Here is a 17,440-nt window from a genome sequence, read left to right on the forward strand (position 1 = left end):
TTTTTCCTGACTTTCCCTGACCACAGATAAAATTCCCTGACTTTCCATGATTTCCCTGACTCGGTGGAAGCCCTGAGTCTAGTAAACTAAACTCAACAATTTTTCCTTTTTAATCAGGTATCCTTATAGCTAGCTAGCTAGCTAGCTAGGAAAATAAATTCTCATAGCTGAAAACAGACAGAGCATTTTTCACATATTCATTCGTCCCAACAAAAGGACTGCGTGGGGCTTTGTAGTCAACAGATCTGCTTCTCCAGCCATAATTAAAAAAACCCATTAAGCTAGCTATGATTTATTAAAAAACATTTTTAAAAATAAAAAGTTGATCTGAGCAGCAGTGGCAGTTACCATTTTTAGTATTTATAAAAAATATAACGCCGTGACCAGAAGACGCCTGCGATGTAACCCCTGCATCACTTATCCGAGGAGGAGGGAAGATCCTGAACTGAATTTAACTTTTCACTTTCTTCAAAGATAAACCTTTTTAAATGTGCATGTGCTATTAAATACAGAATTTAAAACTATTGAGCTGGCAGCACTGAAGATAATAAAGTTCTCAAATACAAATGTTGCCGAAAGTTAAAATAACACGCATAGTTTTAAGGCCGTTTCACATTACAGCAATAGAAAAATATTGACAGCAATATATTTATGAATAATGATATCAATTGAAAATTATTGAATTCATTATATTGGAAAATATTTCGAATTATTGCAAATTGTCTCTTTAAATGTCTCTTTAAATGTCCATTTAAATTTTGTTGTAATTCAAAATGTCTGAGGAACAGAGAAAAGCGGTTGCTGCGATTATTATTGCTACAACTTTACTTCCGACAAACTTTTCCAAACCTAAGGTTACGCGTAGAATTTGGGTGAAGGAGTGGATGAAAAAACGAAAATCGATCGGTGTTTACGATAACTTAGTGCAAGAACTACGTTTGTATGACGAAGAGAGTTTCCGCAAATACCTGCGAATGAGCCCAGACATATATGAGGTGAATATAATTTTTAACTTGATATTCATGTGAAATAATTCTGAGTTTGATCTAAAACAATCCTTTTGTTTAGCTTTTACTTGAGAAAGTCAGAAGTAAATTAACGAAGAAGACAACGCATTTACGGAAACCTTTGGAGCCGGAGTTGAAGCTGACAATAACTTTGCGCTTTCTCGCTACTGGGGAGAATTTTACTAGCTTACATCATCACTATTCTGTTGGTATTTCAACCATTGCCACATTTATTCCTCAGGTTTGTCAAGCATTATATGATACACTAAAAGATGATTTCCTCAAGTTCCCCGAAAACAAAGACGACTGGCTTGAAATTGCATCTGAATTCGAAACGATGTGGCAATTTCCAAATTGCATTGGGGCAATGGATGGAAAACATATTGCTCTGTACCATCCTAAGCTTAGCGGTTCAACATACTACAACTACAAAGGTTTTTTCAGTTTAGTTTTACTAGGTATCATTGATACGCGTTATCGATTTATTTTTGTCGATATCGGCTGCCAGGGACGTCTGAGCGATGGTGGAGTTTTCAGGCGGTGTGAATTTTTCAGAGGATTATCTACAAACAGCATAGATATACCAGAAAGGAGAAAACTGCCAAACATATCTGGAATTGATGATTCCTTCCTTAACCCTGAGTGTGACCAGCCACTCTTGCCATACGTTCTAGTTGCTGATGATGCTTTTCCCTTAACTGAGTATTGCATGAAACCTTACGCACAGAAAGGACTTACTGAGTCAAAGCGCATATTCAACTATCGTTTATCACGTGCAAGAAGAACAAGTGAAAACGCTTTTGGAATACTTGTAAATCGGTTTCGCTGCCTCACTGCAAAATTAAATGTTTTGCCCGAATCTGCTGTAAAAGTAACGTTAGCTACTTGTGCGCTACATAATATGCTGTGTACTATGTCTATGCAAACGTATACAAACGCGGAGGGACCGGAAATCAAATATAATATTTTTAACAACCTATCAAGTCTGTCCCCGATGGAAGGAACAAAATCAAGAAACTTTAGCACACGCGCAGAAAATATTCAAAATTCTTTCAGTGATTATTTTCAAGGTATAGGTCAGGTGCATTGGCAATGGAATCAAGTATACGGACAATAGAACTTTATTCACCAAAACAACAAATACAAACAATGACGAATCTAAGGGTTCTAGAAAAGCTGTATTCTTCGTTTTGTTTGTAAAATAAGTGATTGGATTTCTATCTTCAATTCCTCCTTATCTTCGCTCTCGGGAATGGAAGACATAGACTTTGACACCATCATTCCAAACAGATCGTCAGCTGACTTTTCAGAAGGCTGTGCGTTCGGCTTAGGAGTAGACAAAACATTCAAAGCTTTGTCCATAAGCGCAGATTGTTTGACGTACAGCAGATCTTGTTGACACGAACTTTGCCCTTTACTCCGGTTGTTTTTCGATTTTGGGGTCACATAGAAAGATTCGTGAGACTCTAAATCGTCAATCTCCGATGAAGCCTCGTTTTGTCTCATGTTGGAATATGTGCGCTTGGAAGTCAAGTTATCGTTCAAAAATTCCATAAGTGCATACCAAGGCCAATTAGGCTTCTTCAAATCAGCTCTCCCGCTTCCACTTTTCCTCTTCGATTCCTCATAATTCTGACGTAATGTCCCATAATAAGTCCTCATGCTGTGCATCTTCTTTTTTTTCTTCACTCTCGCTACAATTTAGCTCGGCTGCAATCGCTACAAGTGCCAGTTGTTTTTTGTTTTTGTCCATATATCCTGGGCAACTAACTTTGTATAGAACTTCGTGTTGTGACCACAAATTTATCAAATGTTCAGTTTCACCACTACTCCAAACTTTCTCATGTTTCAAGCCTTTTCTTCCTTTCTTTTCTTCCTTCAAACCGTGTTTGAATTAAAAAGTCTTGACAAGTATTGAAAGCGATTGCGTAATGTTTTTTCGAACGTGTCTCAAAAGTTGGTTTCACATTATGTCAATTAATTGAGGCAATATTTTTCAATAGTTATCAATAATTTTCAATATATTGGATTCAATATATTTCTGTAATGTGAAACGGCCTTTAGAACCCTAAATATTTACACCTTAAATAACTTTGATTCTAAATATCTACAAGCTAAATAACTTTGATTCAAGACCTGTTCCGTCTACTTGTATATTTGACGGCGTCGAGAAAAACATTTTTGTCAGGCCTGTAAATAAGCGTGACGCCGTGAGAAACAAAAACATCCTCGAAACTAGGTTGATGAAAGGTGCTAGGGTGAAAAAGTGCGTCAATACTATACGCATTTTTCTATATAAAAAGCCCTTAAAAATATTTCGCTCGTTATCTCCAACTTCGCGTTATTTCGAACACAAGCCTTGGTCCTGTCAGCATATACAACATTAAATTTTGTCCCCCTATTCCGAACTAATTTTTGGTCCTTTAGCCTTTTAAAAAATGTCATTCATAGAAACCAACCTATCATCAATATTTTCGTTCGTGTATTTATACGTACTCCAATTCTCGAAAGCTTTTCGAATGTTTGTAGGGTTGTATTCTTTTAAAAATCGATAGCTTTAGGTATCTTGGAGGCTTTCTATTAACATCATTTTTAAGTTATATCGCAACTCGCCAATAAAATTAAAACTCCGCGAATGAGTTTTCGTGGTATCATTTGATGTGACTTTACTGTACACAAATGTACCGATAAAGGGCACATTATACGTCATCAGAGAATTACTTCTAAATGATAATGAGTATGAGAACAAAACACGTATCCCAAAAGACAAACTATGTCCTTGATCGAAGTTGTGCTTACAAAAAGATGGTATTTATTTGACGGTAAATTATTTACGCAAAGTGATGTGGCTATTTGGGTGGCCCACATCCGCTGCGGTAGCTGAAATATATATAAGACTACAGCTTTTAAAACTGCAGATCACGCTCCCAGAGTTTGAAAAAGGTTTGTGGATGGCGTCTTCTTAATAATTAAAAGGGCGCATTAGACGCATTTTATAAACATATTAATAATTTAAATCCGAAATTGCAATTTGCAATTGAATACGAGAAGAACAGTACGTTTCCTTTCTTAGATACTCTATTGTCTCGCGACGACGGTAACTTATCAGCATCAGTATATCGCAAACCAACTTCACATGTAATCATCAAATATCCTGCAATGAAAATATACTGGACAGAGCAGTCAATGTCCTTGACGGAGAAAATAACCAAAAAAAGAGATATCTAACGTAAATAACGCGTAACAACAGCTTACATGCAAAAAGCTACTCGAGATAAATCATTAAAAAGGTTTAAAGAAGAATCAGAAACAGAACTGATAAGTGACATGGAACTAAAATCCAATCTCAAACTTTCACTGGTGTATTTTTTCTGGAAGTAGCACTAACCTGAACTTTTTCTCCGATCCATTTAGAGTTTGAGAAACATTTCAATTAACACCATTTTTAATATAGCAAATAATTCAAAATTGATTTTTACTGGTGTTAATATAGGTAACAATAGTTCAATTACGCGATAATTAAATCCACATTAATTTCAAAAATTTATTAAATAGGGTCGTGCTGGGATAATACCAAAAGATAAAGCTTTTGCTTTGTATTAGCTTTCACGAGCACACCTTTGCCAGATTTATTTTCAGCTGTTTCAAGGTATTTCAAAGAATGTAAAAATAGATAACATCTGACCTCTGTTTTAAGCCGAGGACTAATGTGAAAAGCTTCACTTGTGACGAATATGTCACAAAACTAGTAATTTATTAGGCATACAATTAAAATGTTTTTAGTTGCATGATTTGCTTTGCAAGTTGTTACTGCAGATATGCATGGCTAGTTATAAATTCACGTGTTCTCTAGTTTATCTACAAGTGGCAAAACAAAAACAATAATTACATGTATCCTTAATAAGATTTTACAAAGATAAACTTTCAAATTGATAAGTTAAATCTTCCGGCTTTCTTATGTAATTTCAGCAGAATTGATCTCATCAATTTCAGAAAGTATTTGGTTGGAAGATTTTCCTGATACAGATAGAGGTATAGTGTTCCCATTCACTAGAGAGAAAAATTAACAGCATATAAATTTTCACATCACTCAACAACTAAATAAAAACGTGGAAAACAACATTTATTTACCTAAAGTTACGTTTATTTCCCATGGCCGAGTAGAATCTCTTGTGCAAGTAATTTCCACATCTGGATTGTTATACTTCAGCTGTGGTATGCGTTCATACAAAAATAAGCTAAACATAGACAAACATTAATAAAGTAAAAGTTAGGAAAAAAGTTACAATAAAAACTTTACCTTACCTTGCACCATCTGTACCTTTACTTTCAAACCTATCATTGATGGATATATTTGCTATTATTCGCTTATCAAGCTTTGTTGTATTGCTTTTTAAGTGTTGTAATGTTTTCTGTATAATCAAAACTCTATCTTCAGTTTCAAAATTACGCCTTTCATACAGCTTCGAACAGTGGTTAATACTCGAGGGACGAGAAACTGGGGTTACAGATGACGATGATCTTGTAGCCGTGACTATAATCTTCGCAAGCGTGCGCCTGAAGCGGGACGCCATTTTGAATGTTTTCCTGACCGCTATTGCGTATTTAAGTTTTTAGAATTAGTCTAATGGCGGTACAAATACAGTTCACATGTGAAGAAAGATGGTGACCATGTCATGTTTCATGGAATTCGTCTATATTTTCTTTTGGATAGACTTTTTTGCAATTCTGAAAAAAACCCAATAGATAATAATAACGTTTTATTATGTACGACATTGTCCCTAAACGTCTTGAAAATATTTTCATTATCACCTAAGTTGTTATAATCTGTGTTACTGATTCCACCATTCAAACTAAAATTGTTTATCTATAGGTGATTTATATTTCATGGGATTGGCTCTTATAATCCTGAGGGATATATCCTGCCAATTGCTTTCAGGAGAAACCACAAAAGTGGTTCTAGAGTGTTTAAAGCTCCTGTCTGAACTACTGAAATGTTAGAAACCTGAGCTACACACACCTGGCTAGCCAGGTGATGGTGTGTAGCTCAGATTTCTAACTTTTAGAGGGATTATTTTGGTACACCATACCCAACCCACTTTCATACCCACATAGAGAGTTTTAGCTAGTTAGAAACTTTCTTTAAGATAAATGGAGTTTTCCTCATGCAGAAGCTTGACTGGTTGTGATAGTTTATTAATACTACCTTGTATTTATTTAGTTTAATTTTTGTAAAGATTATCTGTAACCCAAATGAATGTTTCAAATCAACTGATAAAACACAAATTACCAAGACCATGTAACGTGAAGTAGCTATAATCAATTTTTTTTCAGAATGAGTATGAAAGTTCAATGTTATCAGAGGCGTCAAAATGTGAACGCTCCCATGCAGCTGACCAAATTCTTTTTACTCTTCATTATTCACAATTCAATGAATTTTTTGCGTATCAAAAAAGATTTAGTGTAGTTCAGGTTAAAGTGATTACAGGGCTAAGCTTTTTTGTGATACAAAATAATTTGGGAAGCATAAGAAGAGAAAAGTTTTTTGTCTTTTTTTGAGCTGCGGCTTTTTTTGTCACATGTTGTGTTCTAGAGTAGATGACTCTTGTAAGTCTTTAAATTTTATGCGTGCGGTAGATCACACTCCTCAAAAATTCTGCGTGTGCGATAAAAAAAAAACATTTCCTTTACCCTGTACACCGCACAGGGGCTGCTGTTTTGGCGTAAGGACATACAAAGTGCAAGTTCCAACAATGTACAGCAAGGAATTTCAACCCAAATACGAAGAAGTCGTAAGCAGACTCGTTAATTAAACTTTTTTATTAGTTGTGGGGCAAACAGATATTTAAATTAAATTAAATTACGGCAAGTCGAACGGCCGCTAATAATAATATTTAATAAACCTTATGTTCGATGAATCATAAAAATTATTATCTAAAAGAATATTTTGTTATTAAAGAAGTTTTTTTTCTTATTAATTATATTATCTTTTAGTTATTTCAACTTAAATAATGCTAAATTTCTTTTAAATTCTCCTCACAAAGACCTCACGAAGATTAAAATATTGTTGCATTTTTGTTATAAAATCATTAAAATGAAACTCACAAAGCCTTAATATAGCCTGGTAGCTGGTAAATGGTAGCAATTAAATTCACATTATCAACATTTGGTAAAGACGTGTGATCTATTGTGAGTTCAGTAAAAGAATGATCGTTTATTTTTAGAGTTCAGTAAAAGAATGATCGTTTATTTTTAAGGTTTATTAAATTTTCTTTGTTATAAATACAATAATTTTTAATTACAGAAACGTTTTGCACGTGTGATGAATCGCACGCCTAAACAATTCTCCCCGTGTGTGGGGGCGATCGCACGCCTCTCACGAAATGGCCTGCACAGTATTAGCCCCTGTCAGGTTGTTCCTGTATGTTCAAGGCTGTTCTTAGGTTAGCTTGTTGTAGGGTGTTACCCTTTTTACTACGGCTGTGGACTGGGTTCACTGGCAAATAATAATTGTGATAATAAAATAAAGCCATTACATTACAGTTTGTTGGTTTAGACATTCGAAAAACACATGCACAAAATTTTCGTTATATACTTATTATTTTTTAAACTAAAATTTGAGTAATCAGGTCTATTGCCTGTATATAGAATCAGTGTGCAACACAAGGTTTCAGCAAGAAATTTTACACAAATAATAATTTTATTTAAAAATATTTAAAGGGATCCCAAGGTACTTTTACAAGTTGGACTTACCTGAAAGATTTTCATAAGAAATTCCCAATGACGTATTTACTTTTTATTAAAAGTTCATGTAACCCCAGATATCGTTTTTTAAATATTTGTTTTTCTTGCCGCCTTGATGGCCGCTTCTTGTTCGTTAAAAAGTTTTAACGAAGAAGAAGGTCGAAGATAACCAAGATGCCGGATGAGTGACAAGAAAAATAAATATTTAAAAAGCTATATTAAGAGTTACATGAAGTTTTAACAAAAAGTAAATATACCATTTAGCATGTCTCATGCAAATCTTTCAATTGAGTCGAACATGTAAAAGTACCTTGGGATCCCTTTAACTTTTTCATGTGTTGGTTCTCAAACATTGCAGATGATGGAGGGGAAACTACAATGTAATTTTTCTCGACTCCCAGAGAAATTTGATAACAAACTTTAACATTATATCGCTACAAAAAACTAAAGAAATAATTTAACGGTAATAGCGCTATTTTAATGCTATAATTATTATAGTCATCTTAACGTTACTATCATTACAAAAAATTTATATTAGTGTTATTACCGTTATAGTGTCAAATGTTAGCGCTAAAGCGTGAATATTAGCGCTTTCAACGCTAATTAATTCTAAGTGTTTGTTATCAAATTCCCCTGGACAGTCACAATTACTTAGTTCTCAGCATTTTTCTAAATGAAACTTACTTTGTCCTTTAGCAAATTTTCTTTGCATTAAAACGAAAAAAATCATGACAAAAATTTATACCGTTACTAACTACATTAATTTGACTTTTAAATGGATTGTTAATATCTGCAAATAAAATAATCTGTGCTCTTTTTTGTATAATATATAGAAAAGCTCTTTTAAAATATCCCCTTTAAAAAGCTGTCCCTTTGTGTGTTACACACTGACTTTCATTAAAGAAAAATGCTGGTTTTGTGAGTCATTTTTTTATGGAGGAATTTAGTTAGTCACAAATCCGTTATAAAATCACAGAAGTATTGAGATATTGAAAGTGTATTTTAAAGGAAAATATTGTAAAAAAACAGGTTGTCTATCTGTCAGGAATGTCAAGAATTTTTTTAAAAAAATTATTGTCAAAGTTTCTTTAATATACAGAGAAATTTACATTTACATTTCTTAATGATTGCTATGGACTTAAGTTTAGATACATACTTAAAGAATTCATCAATTTGTTACAGCTTATTCTATCAATATGTACTTTAAAAGAAATTACATTTTTTAGAGTAATCAAGCTTTACTAGAATATAGGTCTGTACCAACCCGAAATAGTTGCAAATGTAAAGAAATGTCAGAAAAGTGAAAGAGACAATTTTAAGTGGACACACTGAAAGTTGTTTAAATATCAACAAAATAATGGGTATAAATTCTAAGGATTTAATTCAAATCAAAAGTGTGCATGGACATTAATTTGTGTGTGTAACGAATCACACCTAGACAAATCCTGTGGATTTCAATTAGCAACCAAATGTTTTTAGTACATTCTAATTTTTTCTGGCAAATCTGTTATGTTATGCAATGCAGATAAATAGATGATGTTTAAACAACATACTTTTATTTCATAGGCATACGTTATAAAATCCTGCATACATTTTAAAATCCTGCATAAATACCAAACAAAAAGAATGGCCAAAGGCAAATTTCCATTTCGTAGGACAATAGAATTCTTGAATAGTGGAAGAACTATTTTGCAGAAGAGGGTAAAGACTGTGTCAGTATCGTTCACTACAGAAAAAGCAAGTAAAGGGTTAAGGTGTGTACCTTAATTGAAGTTACTGTATTTATTTTTATTTTTATGGTGTAAACAAATTGGTTTCTGCAAAGTAGTCATTAGCACTGGGGTTTTAATTTAAATATAGCTTTGTGGATGCGTACTTGATTTTAAAAGGGATTGCTAACACTGACCTTTATAGTAATTTGGTTATCAACGTTATCAAAGTTCAGTTGTTTTGTGTTTTTTGTTTAAAGTCAGAAAAACTCCAGAAAAGTCGGAGAAAAAAATAAGGAAGTCATTATTTTTGTGCACTTTTTTAAAAACCTCCCTTACTTTGCTGTAAATAATTTACAACATTTTTACCCACTGTTTCTTTGATGTTTTTAATATTCCCCTCAAGCGTTATTATGGTTACACGTAGGCAACACGAAACTCCTGTCAGCATGAAAGTTTGTATCGACAGAAATAATGTGTAGTAAAATGTACTGATATAAAATTCCTGTGGATATGAATTTTCACCCTGTGTTATTATTTTTTTGGGGGGGGGTATGAAAGTCCAAACTGAGGCAAGGCAAGTTTTAGAACGGTTTGTTGACATAAGAAATAAATGCAAAAATCTCTTATTTTCATGCTGGCACGAGCTTTCAACCAACACAGACAAATATTTTTGCTGGTAATAAGTTTTATCAACCATACTGTTAGACTCAAGCAATATCCTTTACTATTTTGCTTTTTTTAGACGTACACTGTAGGTAATTTGTTTTATGAAATCCTAATACTTCTATTTGTTTGAATTTTTTATTTCAGGTATTAACATGCGTCATAAACGCAAAGTGCGTAGTAATAAACTGTAGTAACTTAGCAAATAAGGGAAATATTTGTTTGAGAGCACTTTTTCGAAATCGAAGAATTGAATTAATAGTTGTGTTGCTTTTTTGTAGTTTTTACATCATTTACTTTTTGTTGAAACTTTGTTGATTTAGAGATTTTGTGCTGCGTGATCTTCCAAGAGTGCAATACAAAAACCCAACGAAGCAATTTGTCTGCTTCAGAAACAAAGACGAATATCCTCATTTAACTTTGTTCTATGGTAAGCCAAACGCATACTGATCTTTTGATGTATCTTTTGTTTTTTCAGGCTTTTATGATTTGCGCGTGTGGTGACAATCATGTACACAAGGTGCGCTTTAAAATTTAACGAAGAACCATGTTATCGCAATAATTTTGACATTCAATTATATACGCTGCAGAAATTGAGCTTGCGCCTAGAGACCATTTCATCTATTTTGCTTTTATTGTGAATAATAATAACATTGGCATAATAAATCAAAGTTAGGGTTGTGTAAGAAATTAAATAAAAAAACGGTAACCGTTAAATGTGCTTAAATAGCTCGTTAACTTGGCACAAAACCCTGTTTTTGAAACAAAAAAGTTGTTTTTAGTGACTACTAAGATCCAATTTACACTACATACTTTTTTGAGAAATCCTGTTGCTACAAACATTTGGTGAACTAAGAGATGGAAACTCTCGATGTACATGTGGCATAGTTTTAAAAGGTGTTCAGGAAGTCAATCTTTTCAAAAGTATATAGAAGTTATTTTAAGCGTAAAGAGATACTTCCAGTTCGTAGTAAATTCTCCTGCGGGGGAGTGTATTAGTTTAGTCGTTTTTTTCGTGTTCTTTTGTTTTCCCTGTGACAAAAAATGTATTTTTTTCTGAGCACTATCCTATATTTTAACTACAACCCTGAATATCATATTCATGGAAATGGCCGTTTCTTAAAATCATCAAACAGTATGGCGAATACTAAATATTGTATTTTGCCAGGGGATGATAGTCCAAGTAAAGAACGTTAAAGATGTGATAGCTGCACTTCTTCACATTATCTGCATTTTGGAACAAGTTACCTAACAGCCTGGAAAGTTCTGAAAAGTTCTGAAAAATCAAGGAATTGATTAAAAAAATTTAAAATTAGTACCATTTAATGTTTTGAATCTGACTATGTGAAATTTAGCAAGTGAGATTTGACCTGTGTTTTTTACCTCCTTGTGCAAGTCATTTTTCATTTGTTAAAAAGATTATGAAGAAATTTTTTCAGCATTTTGATTTTTGTTAGCGTCCAAGTTGTGGCACAAATAGTTATTAATTATTAAATTTGTTGCTATAATATCAAAGTACCAAAGTAAGGCACTAGATTCTCTGTATACCTACATAGGTACCCAGAACACCTGCCCTTGCTGTATATCAACCTCGTTCCCAGGGCTTTTTGTCTCTCATCGCCGTTGCGCTTATTGATAGGTCTAACGAAAAAGACCCTCCAGGAGGCTGGTTTTATTCCGAGCCGTGATTGGTGGAGACTTTTCATCTAATTATGCTTTAAGATAATACGTCATTCGGTCCGTGAAAATGTTTTGCGTAAGAGAAAAATATTTGAAGAATACATTTTGGCAAGAAATTTTTATGGATATAGGTGAATATTTATCATAGCACATCCGTATTTCATTCTCAACAGAGAATGCTTCACCCCGATCAGACCTCTGATCAGGACGGGCGATTATAATGCGTGCAAGTCATTTGAAGAAGAACTACTTTGTTAATCACTAACATACTGCCAAGCAGTGATCGGGATTCGATCCGCGTTTCCTAGAACTGGGAGCCGTAGACGAACCCACTACACTACGTGCGGCAATATGTTAGTGACGAACTCAGATAGTTTATCCGGATAGTGTGTATACATATAGGTGAATATTTATCATAACCGACAAAGACATTGCAGGCAATGTCTTTGTCAGCTGGCTAATACAAAAAGTATAAAAAAATAGAAATAGCTATACAGTTAGTTACTAGTTAGTTATTATTATTATTACTAAACATCAGAATACTAAGTAAGCGTAAATACAGATGAAGGATTGCATGAATTTGACATGCTAATTTCAAAGATTTTACATATTGCAAGAGTTAGTGTTAAACTTTTAAAAATGTAAGGGATTAGAAAATAAAAACACAAAGCTATATTATATACACACAGAGCTAGTTATATTAAAACACAAATTCTTGTTCATAAAAATATTTTGCAATATTGGAAAAAATAAAAAACATTTGGAATAAAACTACTAGACATACATGTTTGTTAAAGGCAACAGAACTGGATCCTCTTCCAATTGGTTTATATCAGTCAGTCTCAACATCACATTTGTTGAGAATTCAGTTATGACAAAATATGTTTGTCAAATGTGGCATATTGTCTCTGCATAACAAGGAAAATCAAAATATTTAAAAATAAAATTAAAAAGGAAAATCTAGAAAGCAATTATTCTTATTATTTGAAAAGAGATACTGTATACAATTCAGTTATTTTGCAAAAATTACTGCTATCAATGTGTTCCCTATAAGTGTATATGCGTGCGTGAAAACAAAAATTAGACACAAAAACGAAAGTTAAAAAAAGTTGTAGAAAAACTAAAAAGAATTAAATGGACAGCACAGAAAATTAAAACTAAAAACTTTAATAGGAACATCACTATAAAATTTCGCTTTCATCTATAAAAAAATTGTAAGATTATTCCATGTATTTATTGTTTGACTCCTCGAAATAGCTGTTGTATTCGCAAAGTAACCTAACGTACAAGCGGAGCAGAGTTGTAACGCTGGAGAAGACGCGTCTCATCACAACAATGAAAGTTTCAACAAACGTCACTATCTAAGCACTTCCGTACAAGAATGATTCATTTCTTCTAGATGATGTTTTCGTCGGTATGGCAGTGTTTGTTTGACAATCTGTCCTACACATTGTTCCAGTGATTTCATTTTGGACGACTGTGTTCTTGTGAGATACAGCTTTACCATGTTTGTATATATACGTCAATATTGGAAGGATTGGAAATACGTAAATTTCGAATAGTTGCAACCTGGGAGAAATATGATCAAGTTTTACCATTATATAAATGCGATTTGTACCTTTTTTGTATGATGCATCAAATTCATTATTTAGAGTCTAAGTTTTGTCGAACATGTGTCCAATGTAACAGGTGTGTCCATGTAAAATACGCTCATCTATCTATTAAGTGTAAGAGTTGGTGTATTAACGATTTGATTTTGGTACCATACCTGGAGAAGACGCGGTTGAGCTGCAATTCTCTATGAAGTTCCAGAAAGCATCACCTCTGCTTTCGACTTATCTTTGTTCAAAACAAGGAGTTAACTGGGTTGGTCAGCTTTAAAATTAAACGGATTTGGTCAGATAAAAGAGGATTCTGGATGGACAAATAAAATCTTAATATTTCCGTCGTTTTCCTTCACTGTATCACTACTTTCAAACAAGCTCTCATCTGCCTCAAACTCCACCTGTTCCAAGTTTAATACAGTAGCAGAAAAACCAGTTCCAATAATTATTTTACCTGATCATTTATGAAGAAGGTTTAGAGGTGATGACCAACAGTATTCTTTTTATTTTTAAATGGGAAAAAATCAGCAAGTAAATGAAAAATAATTAATTTTCCAAATCCGGCAAAAGTGCCTTTTAACAAAGCTTCGAAACACATGATTTGCTTTGGAGCCACCTTCACAACTAGTCTTCACAGTGCAGTCCACACTAAAAAGTTTCATTTCCATCATTCACGATAAAATCCTGACCCTGATAATTAAATTAAATCTCGCTTAGCAAGGACTAGGAGGTGAAAAATTCCGAATAAACGAGACACGAGTGCATTAATTAAAAATCTGCGAAAATCAAAGATTTTTGACCAGCCTCCACCAGGTCCCATGTTCGTCTCGCCGTCCGATATGCAAAAGAAACAACAAGTCCCAGGATCGAGGTTGGCTGTATATGTCGATACGCATTTGCTGTCACCACTATCCACCCTTTTTTGCTTGTGTTTTTGCTTTTGTTCCCCTCCCCGACCCTCTTGCCTAAAACACTTATTTCTATAAATTGATGTACTTGGTTAATGAATTCAGCCCTTTCTGATAATGCAAGTTTTAGTTATACAAACGTACACGTTTTTACAATAACGCAATAATATCTAAGACTAAAAGTCATGTAGGTAACGTGATTAAAAAAAAAATTAATTTCGATTTAGCGCACAAACTTAACTGAGCAAGCAAACATGTAAATTTGTTTTCGCAAGATTTTCCTAAATAAAATCCTTCATGTTTTAGACGGGGGTGAACGGCAACTCATAGATGTCTACAACAAATCGGCGGATGAAATATTAAGTCTGTTAGATTTAGCTGCAGCTGCAACTGAAAGGTTAGATTTGTTTGAGTATATTTCGTAACATGTGCGTTAGACTTTTCATTTCTATAATCAAGAAAAAATAAGACCTTTTCTGTAACCTACATACTGGAGTTAAACTAACTTTTGCGGTTTTAATTTTCGTGCGGTAAAGAACTTCGCATTTCACGGATGAATTGTTTTTAATTTTTCTTTTTTTTGCTTGTCAGAATGTTAATGTTTTATTTCTTCCCAAACGGTATTCCACTGTGTACAAGTTTGCTCTCGTACTAGCTTTATCACCAAATTGTTATTTTTCGAATATTGAAGAGTAATCTCTTGCATGTTTGTTTAAACAGCAATTATACACCTTGAAGACCTTGAATATAAATGTGTTTTTTTTATAAGAATGACATAAGCATCCATGGGCGTAAATTTGGTCATTTCATAAGCATATGCTAAACGTTATGTGAAGCCTAAGAAAATGTTGTAAAGTTTTGTTTTTTGTTTCGTAAGCAGTTTTTCTTGTTTTTCTTTATGTCTGAGTTAACCAGTATGTCTGAGATTTAAGCCGTAATTATTGATGCTCAAAATTCAAATGCATTTTTAAGCTTGATTATGTGTTTTTCATAAGCATATTCCAATAAATATTTTTGCCATTAAGCATAACCTAGGCATATTTTGAGCCTAAAAAGTACTTTTCATAAGCATCCTAAAGCTTATAAAAAAACGAATTTACCATTTTCTGAAGAAAACCTTGTAATCCTTGGAATAAGAGTACTTTCAAAATAAAACAATGCCTTGTAGCAATATGTTGCATTTCAGAGAGGATTATCTTTTCATTGAGTAGTTTTTTTTTACATCACCTTTTCACCTGTTTTTGTGACTGTTTCCTACGGAACCTTGAAATATCGGAAAAAGATGATGAAGAATCCTTGAAAGACACCAAAATGATAAATAAATTTTAAATTATCTCGCAGACATCGTGTTATACCAGAGAAAATGCCGTAACAACATTTTTTATAATTAGTGAATGGTCTTACTAAGTGAATATTAAGTGATTTATTGCCAAGGACTTAACTCTTTGGAATACCAACGATAAAACGATGAGTGTTTTAGGCTCCGCATAAAGGAAGCGGCGCGGAAAGAAGTTTTAAAAGCATGGAATAATCGGGTCAATGATAACGTCATAACAATGATTTAAATTAAATGTGTTTTTAATTACGTTGAGTGTCACTGAACTTCCAGCGAAGTAACAAAATGCATATGTATTCTCTGTTTAGTGAGATTTTGCAAAAACAGGAAGTGAAATACCCAGGGCGATTAAACCCAGCTAACTTTGGTAAATACGGACATTGTTTCTGCATATGTGAAAAACCTGGTCAAGTGCCGTGTCCGTCAAGAGTGAAATTTGACAAAACTCCAAAATGGTGGCATAACAAAGAAGAATCACAAAGCTGAGCAATTGTTTTTTTAAAAATTGTAATGTATAAATTTGTACATATTTGATATAACAATGGTATACCTAAAACAGAATTTTTACACACCATTATAGTTTCAAGCAGGGTCTTGCAGAGACGGTTGCTGGTGCATTTAAAGCGCCCGTGGCGTTTGCGCCTATGGAAGCCGTGTAAATGCACCAAACACTCAACCTGGTGTCTAAGTTTACGTTTAATTCGACTCAGACGTTCAGGGAGATACGTCTTCCGGTACCACATTATGTATATTTTATGAATCCTCGGAGTCCTGGGGCAACACTGTTCTTTTTTTAACAACTTTGTTATGATCTTGTGAGATAATTTAGTTTCGAACATTGTATGGCCAATTTGACACTACGTAGAATATCTTTCTAGAAGTGTGCCGAGAAGAAGAATAAAATTCCAATGCAAACCAGTAAAAAGTAGAAATTATTTCGTACGGTGCGTTTTTGATCTGGCAAAATTGCAGAAAATTTAAATACCAACTTACCTAATAAATTTTTTTTAAGGAGTAAACTAAATATGTAGTAAAAGATGTCAAACAGTGCTCAATACAAATTAGAGTTTGATTTGTATACTTTTACTTTTGTCTACTTCCCTCTGGTTTAAGAAACAATCAGAGTTTATAAGGTTTAAAGTCCAACGCCTACTTTAACGGGCTTGTATATCTGACCAGAGAACATACCTTGAGGAACTCAATTTTCGCGAGTAGTTAATTTTGTGGTTCGTTGAATCAGTTTTTGCGTGATTAAATTTTGCGGATGATAAATTTTATTGATTTTGAGACATCTAATTTTGTAAGATGTATATATTTGTTACATGTATTTTTACTGGTTGGTTACCAAAGTGGGGTGTTGGAGGTTCTAAAGGGATAAAATACCGACCAGATTTGATGAAAACATCAATTTAGCGATATGACGTCATCTTTATTATTCTGACTGACGTCGTTGTGTTGTTTCCCTTCAATCATCCTTAAATACCATGCCAAGTTTAATAACATGAACAATATTATTTCTAGTAGATAAATTAATCTTATCTTTATCTTTAAATAAAAAATAATCATTAGAAAAAACGTCACTTTTTATCCCATTAATGTCATTAAAATTACTTTTGTTATGCGAAACTAATTTTTGGGTGTTCACAAGTCTATCAAGAATCAAGGCAATAGCATCCGTAACACCTTGGAGGAAAGAATACGGAAGGAGAAACAACTTCATTTCTGTACGGTTTAAATGTATTGAATTTTCCGTATTCTTTCCTCCAAGGTAACACGTTGGAAATTA

The 17,440-nt window shown here is 33.4% G+C and overlaps 3 protein-coding genes across 3 annotated transcripts; 2 read left to right on the forward strand and 1 right to left on the reverse strand.

The window, feature by feature from the left end:
• The first annotated feature begins 635 nt into the window (after nt 1–635).
• Nucleotides 636–2,136, forward strand: LOC130625472 (uncharacterized). The gene is made up of 2 exons (XM_057440574.1): nt 636–995; nt 1,069–2,136. The coding sequence occupies exons 1-2, from the start codon at nt 774–776 to the stop codon at nt 2,122–2,124; spliced, it is 1,278 nt and encodes a 425-aa protein (XP_057296557.1). The 5' UTR covers nt 636–773; the 3' UTR covers nt 2,125–2,136.
• A 1,721-nt stretch (nt 2,137–3,857) lies between these two features.
• Nucleotides 3,858–16,215, forward strand: LOC130625473 (28S ribosomal protein S25, mitochondrial-like). Its single transcript, XM_057440575.1, has 5 exons — nt 3,858–3,950; nt 9,318–9,505; nt 10,450–10,556; nt 14,625–14,715; nt 15,963–16,215. Exons 2-5 carry the CDS (start codon nt 9,378–9,380, stop codon nt 16,138–16,140), a joined length of 504 nt encoding a protein of 167 aa, XP_057296558.1. The 5' UTR covers nt 3,858–3,950; nt 9,318–9,377; the 3' UTR covers nt 16,141–16,215.
• On the reverse strand, nt 4,853–5,777 carry LOC130625474 (28S ribosomal protein S25, mitochondrial-like). Its single transcript, XM_057440576.1, has 3 exons — nt 5,313–5,777; nt 5,139–5,245; nt 4,853–5,057 (listed from the first exon to the last, which is right to left on the reverse strand). Exons 1-3 carry the CDS (start codon nt 5,579–5,581, stop codon nt 4,963–4,965), a joined length of 471 nt encoding a protein of 156 aa, XP_057296559.1. The 5' UTR covers nt 5,582–5,777; the 3' UTR covers nt 4,853–4,962.
• Nucleotides 16,216–17,440: the final 1,225 nt, after the last annotated feature.

This window comes from Hydractinia symbiolongicarpus, chromosome 14 (genome assembly GCF_029227915.1).
Source record: "Hydractinia symbiolongicarpus strain clone_291-10 chromosome 14, HSymV2.1, whole genome shotgun sequence".
In the NCBI taxonomy this organism is placed as follows: Eukaryota; Metazoa; Cnidaria; class Hydrozoa; order Anthoathecata; family Hydractiniidae; genus Hydractinia; species Hydractinia symbiolongicarpus.

Coding starts and splice junctions, on each gene's coding strand:
- LOC130625473 (XM_057440575.1), top strand. CDS start 9,378: ATGGCCAAAGGCAAATTTCCATTTCGTAGGACAATAGAATTCTTGAAT. Junction 10,557..14,624: donor TCATTTAACTTTGTTCTATG/GTAAGCCAAACG, acceptor TTCATGTTTTAG/ACGGGGGTGAACGGCAACTC. Junction 14,716..15,962: donor GCTGCAGCTGCAACTGAAAG/GTTAGATTTGTT, acceptor TTCTCTGTTTAG/TGAGATTTTGCAAAAACAGG.
- LOC130625472 (XM_057440574.1), top strand. CDS start 774: ATGTCTGAGGAACAGAGAAAAGCGGTTGCTGCGATTATTATTGCTACA. Junction 996..1,068: donor TGAGCCCAGACATATATGAG/GTGAATATAATT, acceptor CCTTTTGTTTAG/CTTTTACTTGAGAAAGTCAG.
- LOC130625474 (XM_057440576.1), bottom strand. CDS start 5,581: ATGGCGTCCCGCTTCAGGCGCACGCTTGCGAAGATTATAGTCACGGCT. Junction 5,246..5,312: donor AAAGGTACAGATGGTGCAAG/GTAAGGTAAAGT, acceptor GTCTATGTTTAG/CTTATTTTTGTATGAACGCA. Junction 5,058..5,138: donor GGAAATAAACGTAACTTTAG/GTAAATAAATGT, acceptor TTTTCTCTCTAG/TGAATGGGAACACTATACCT.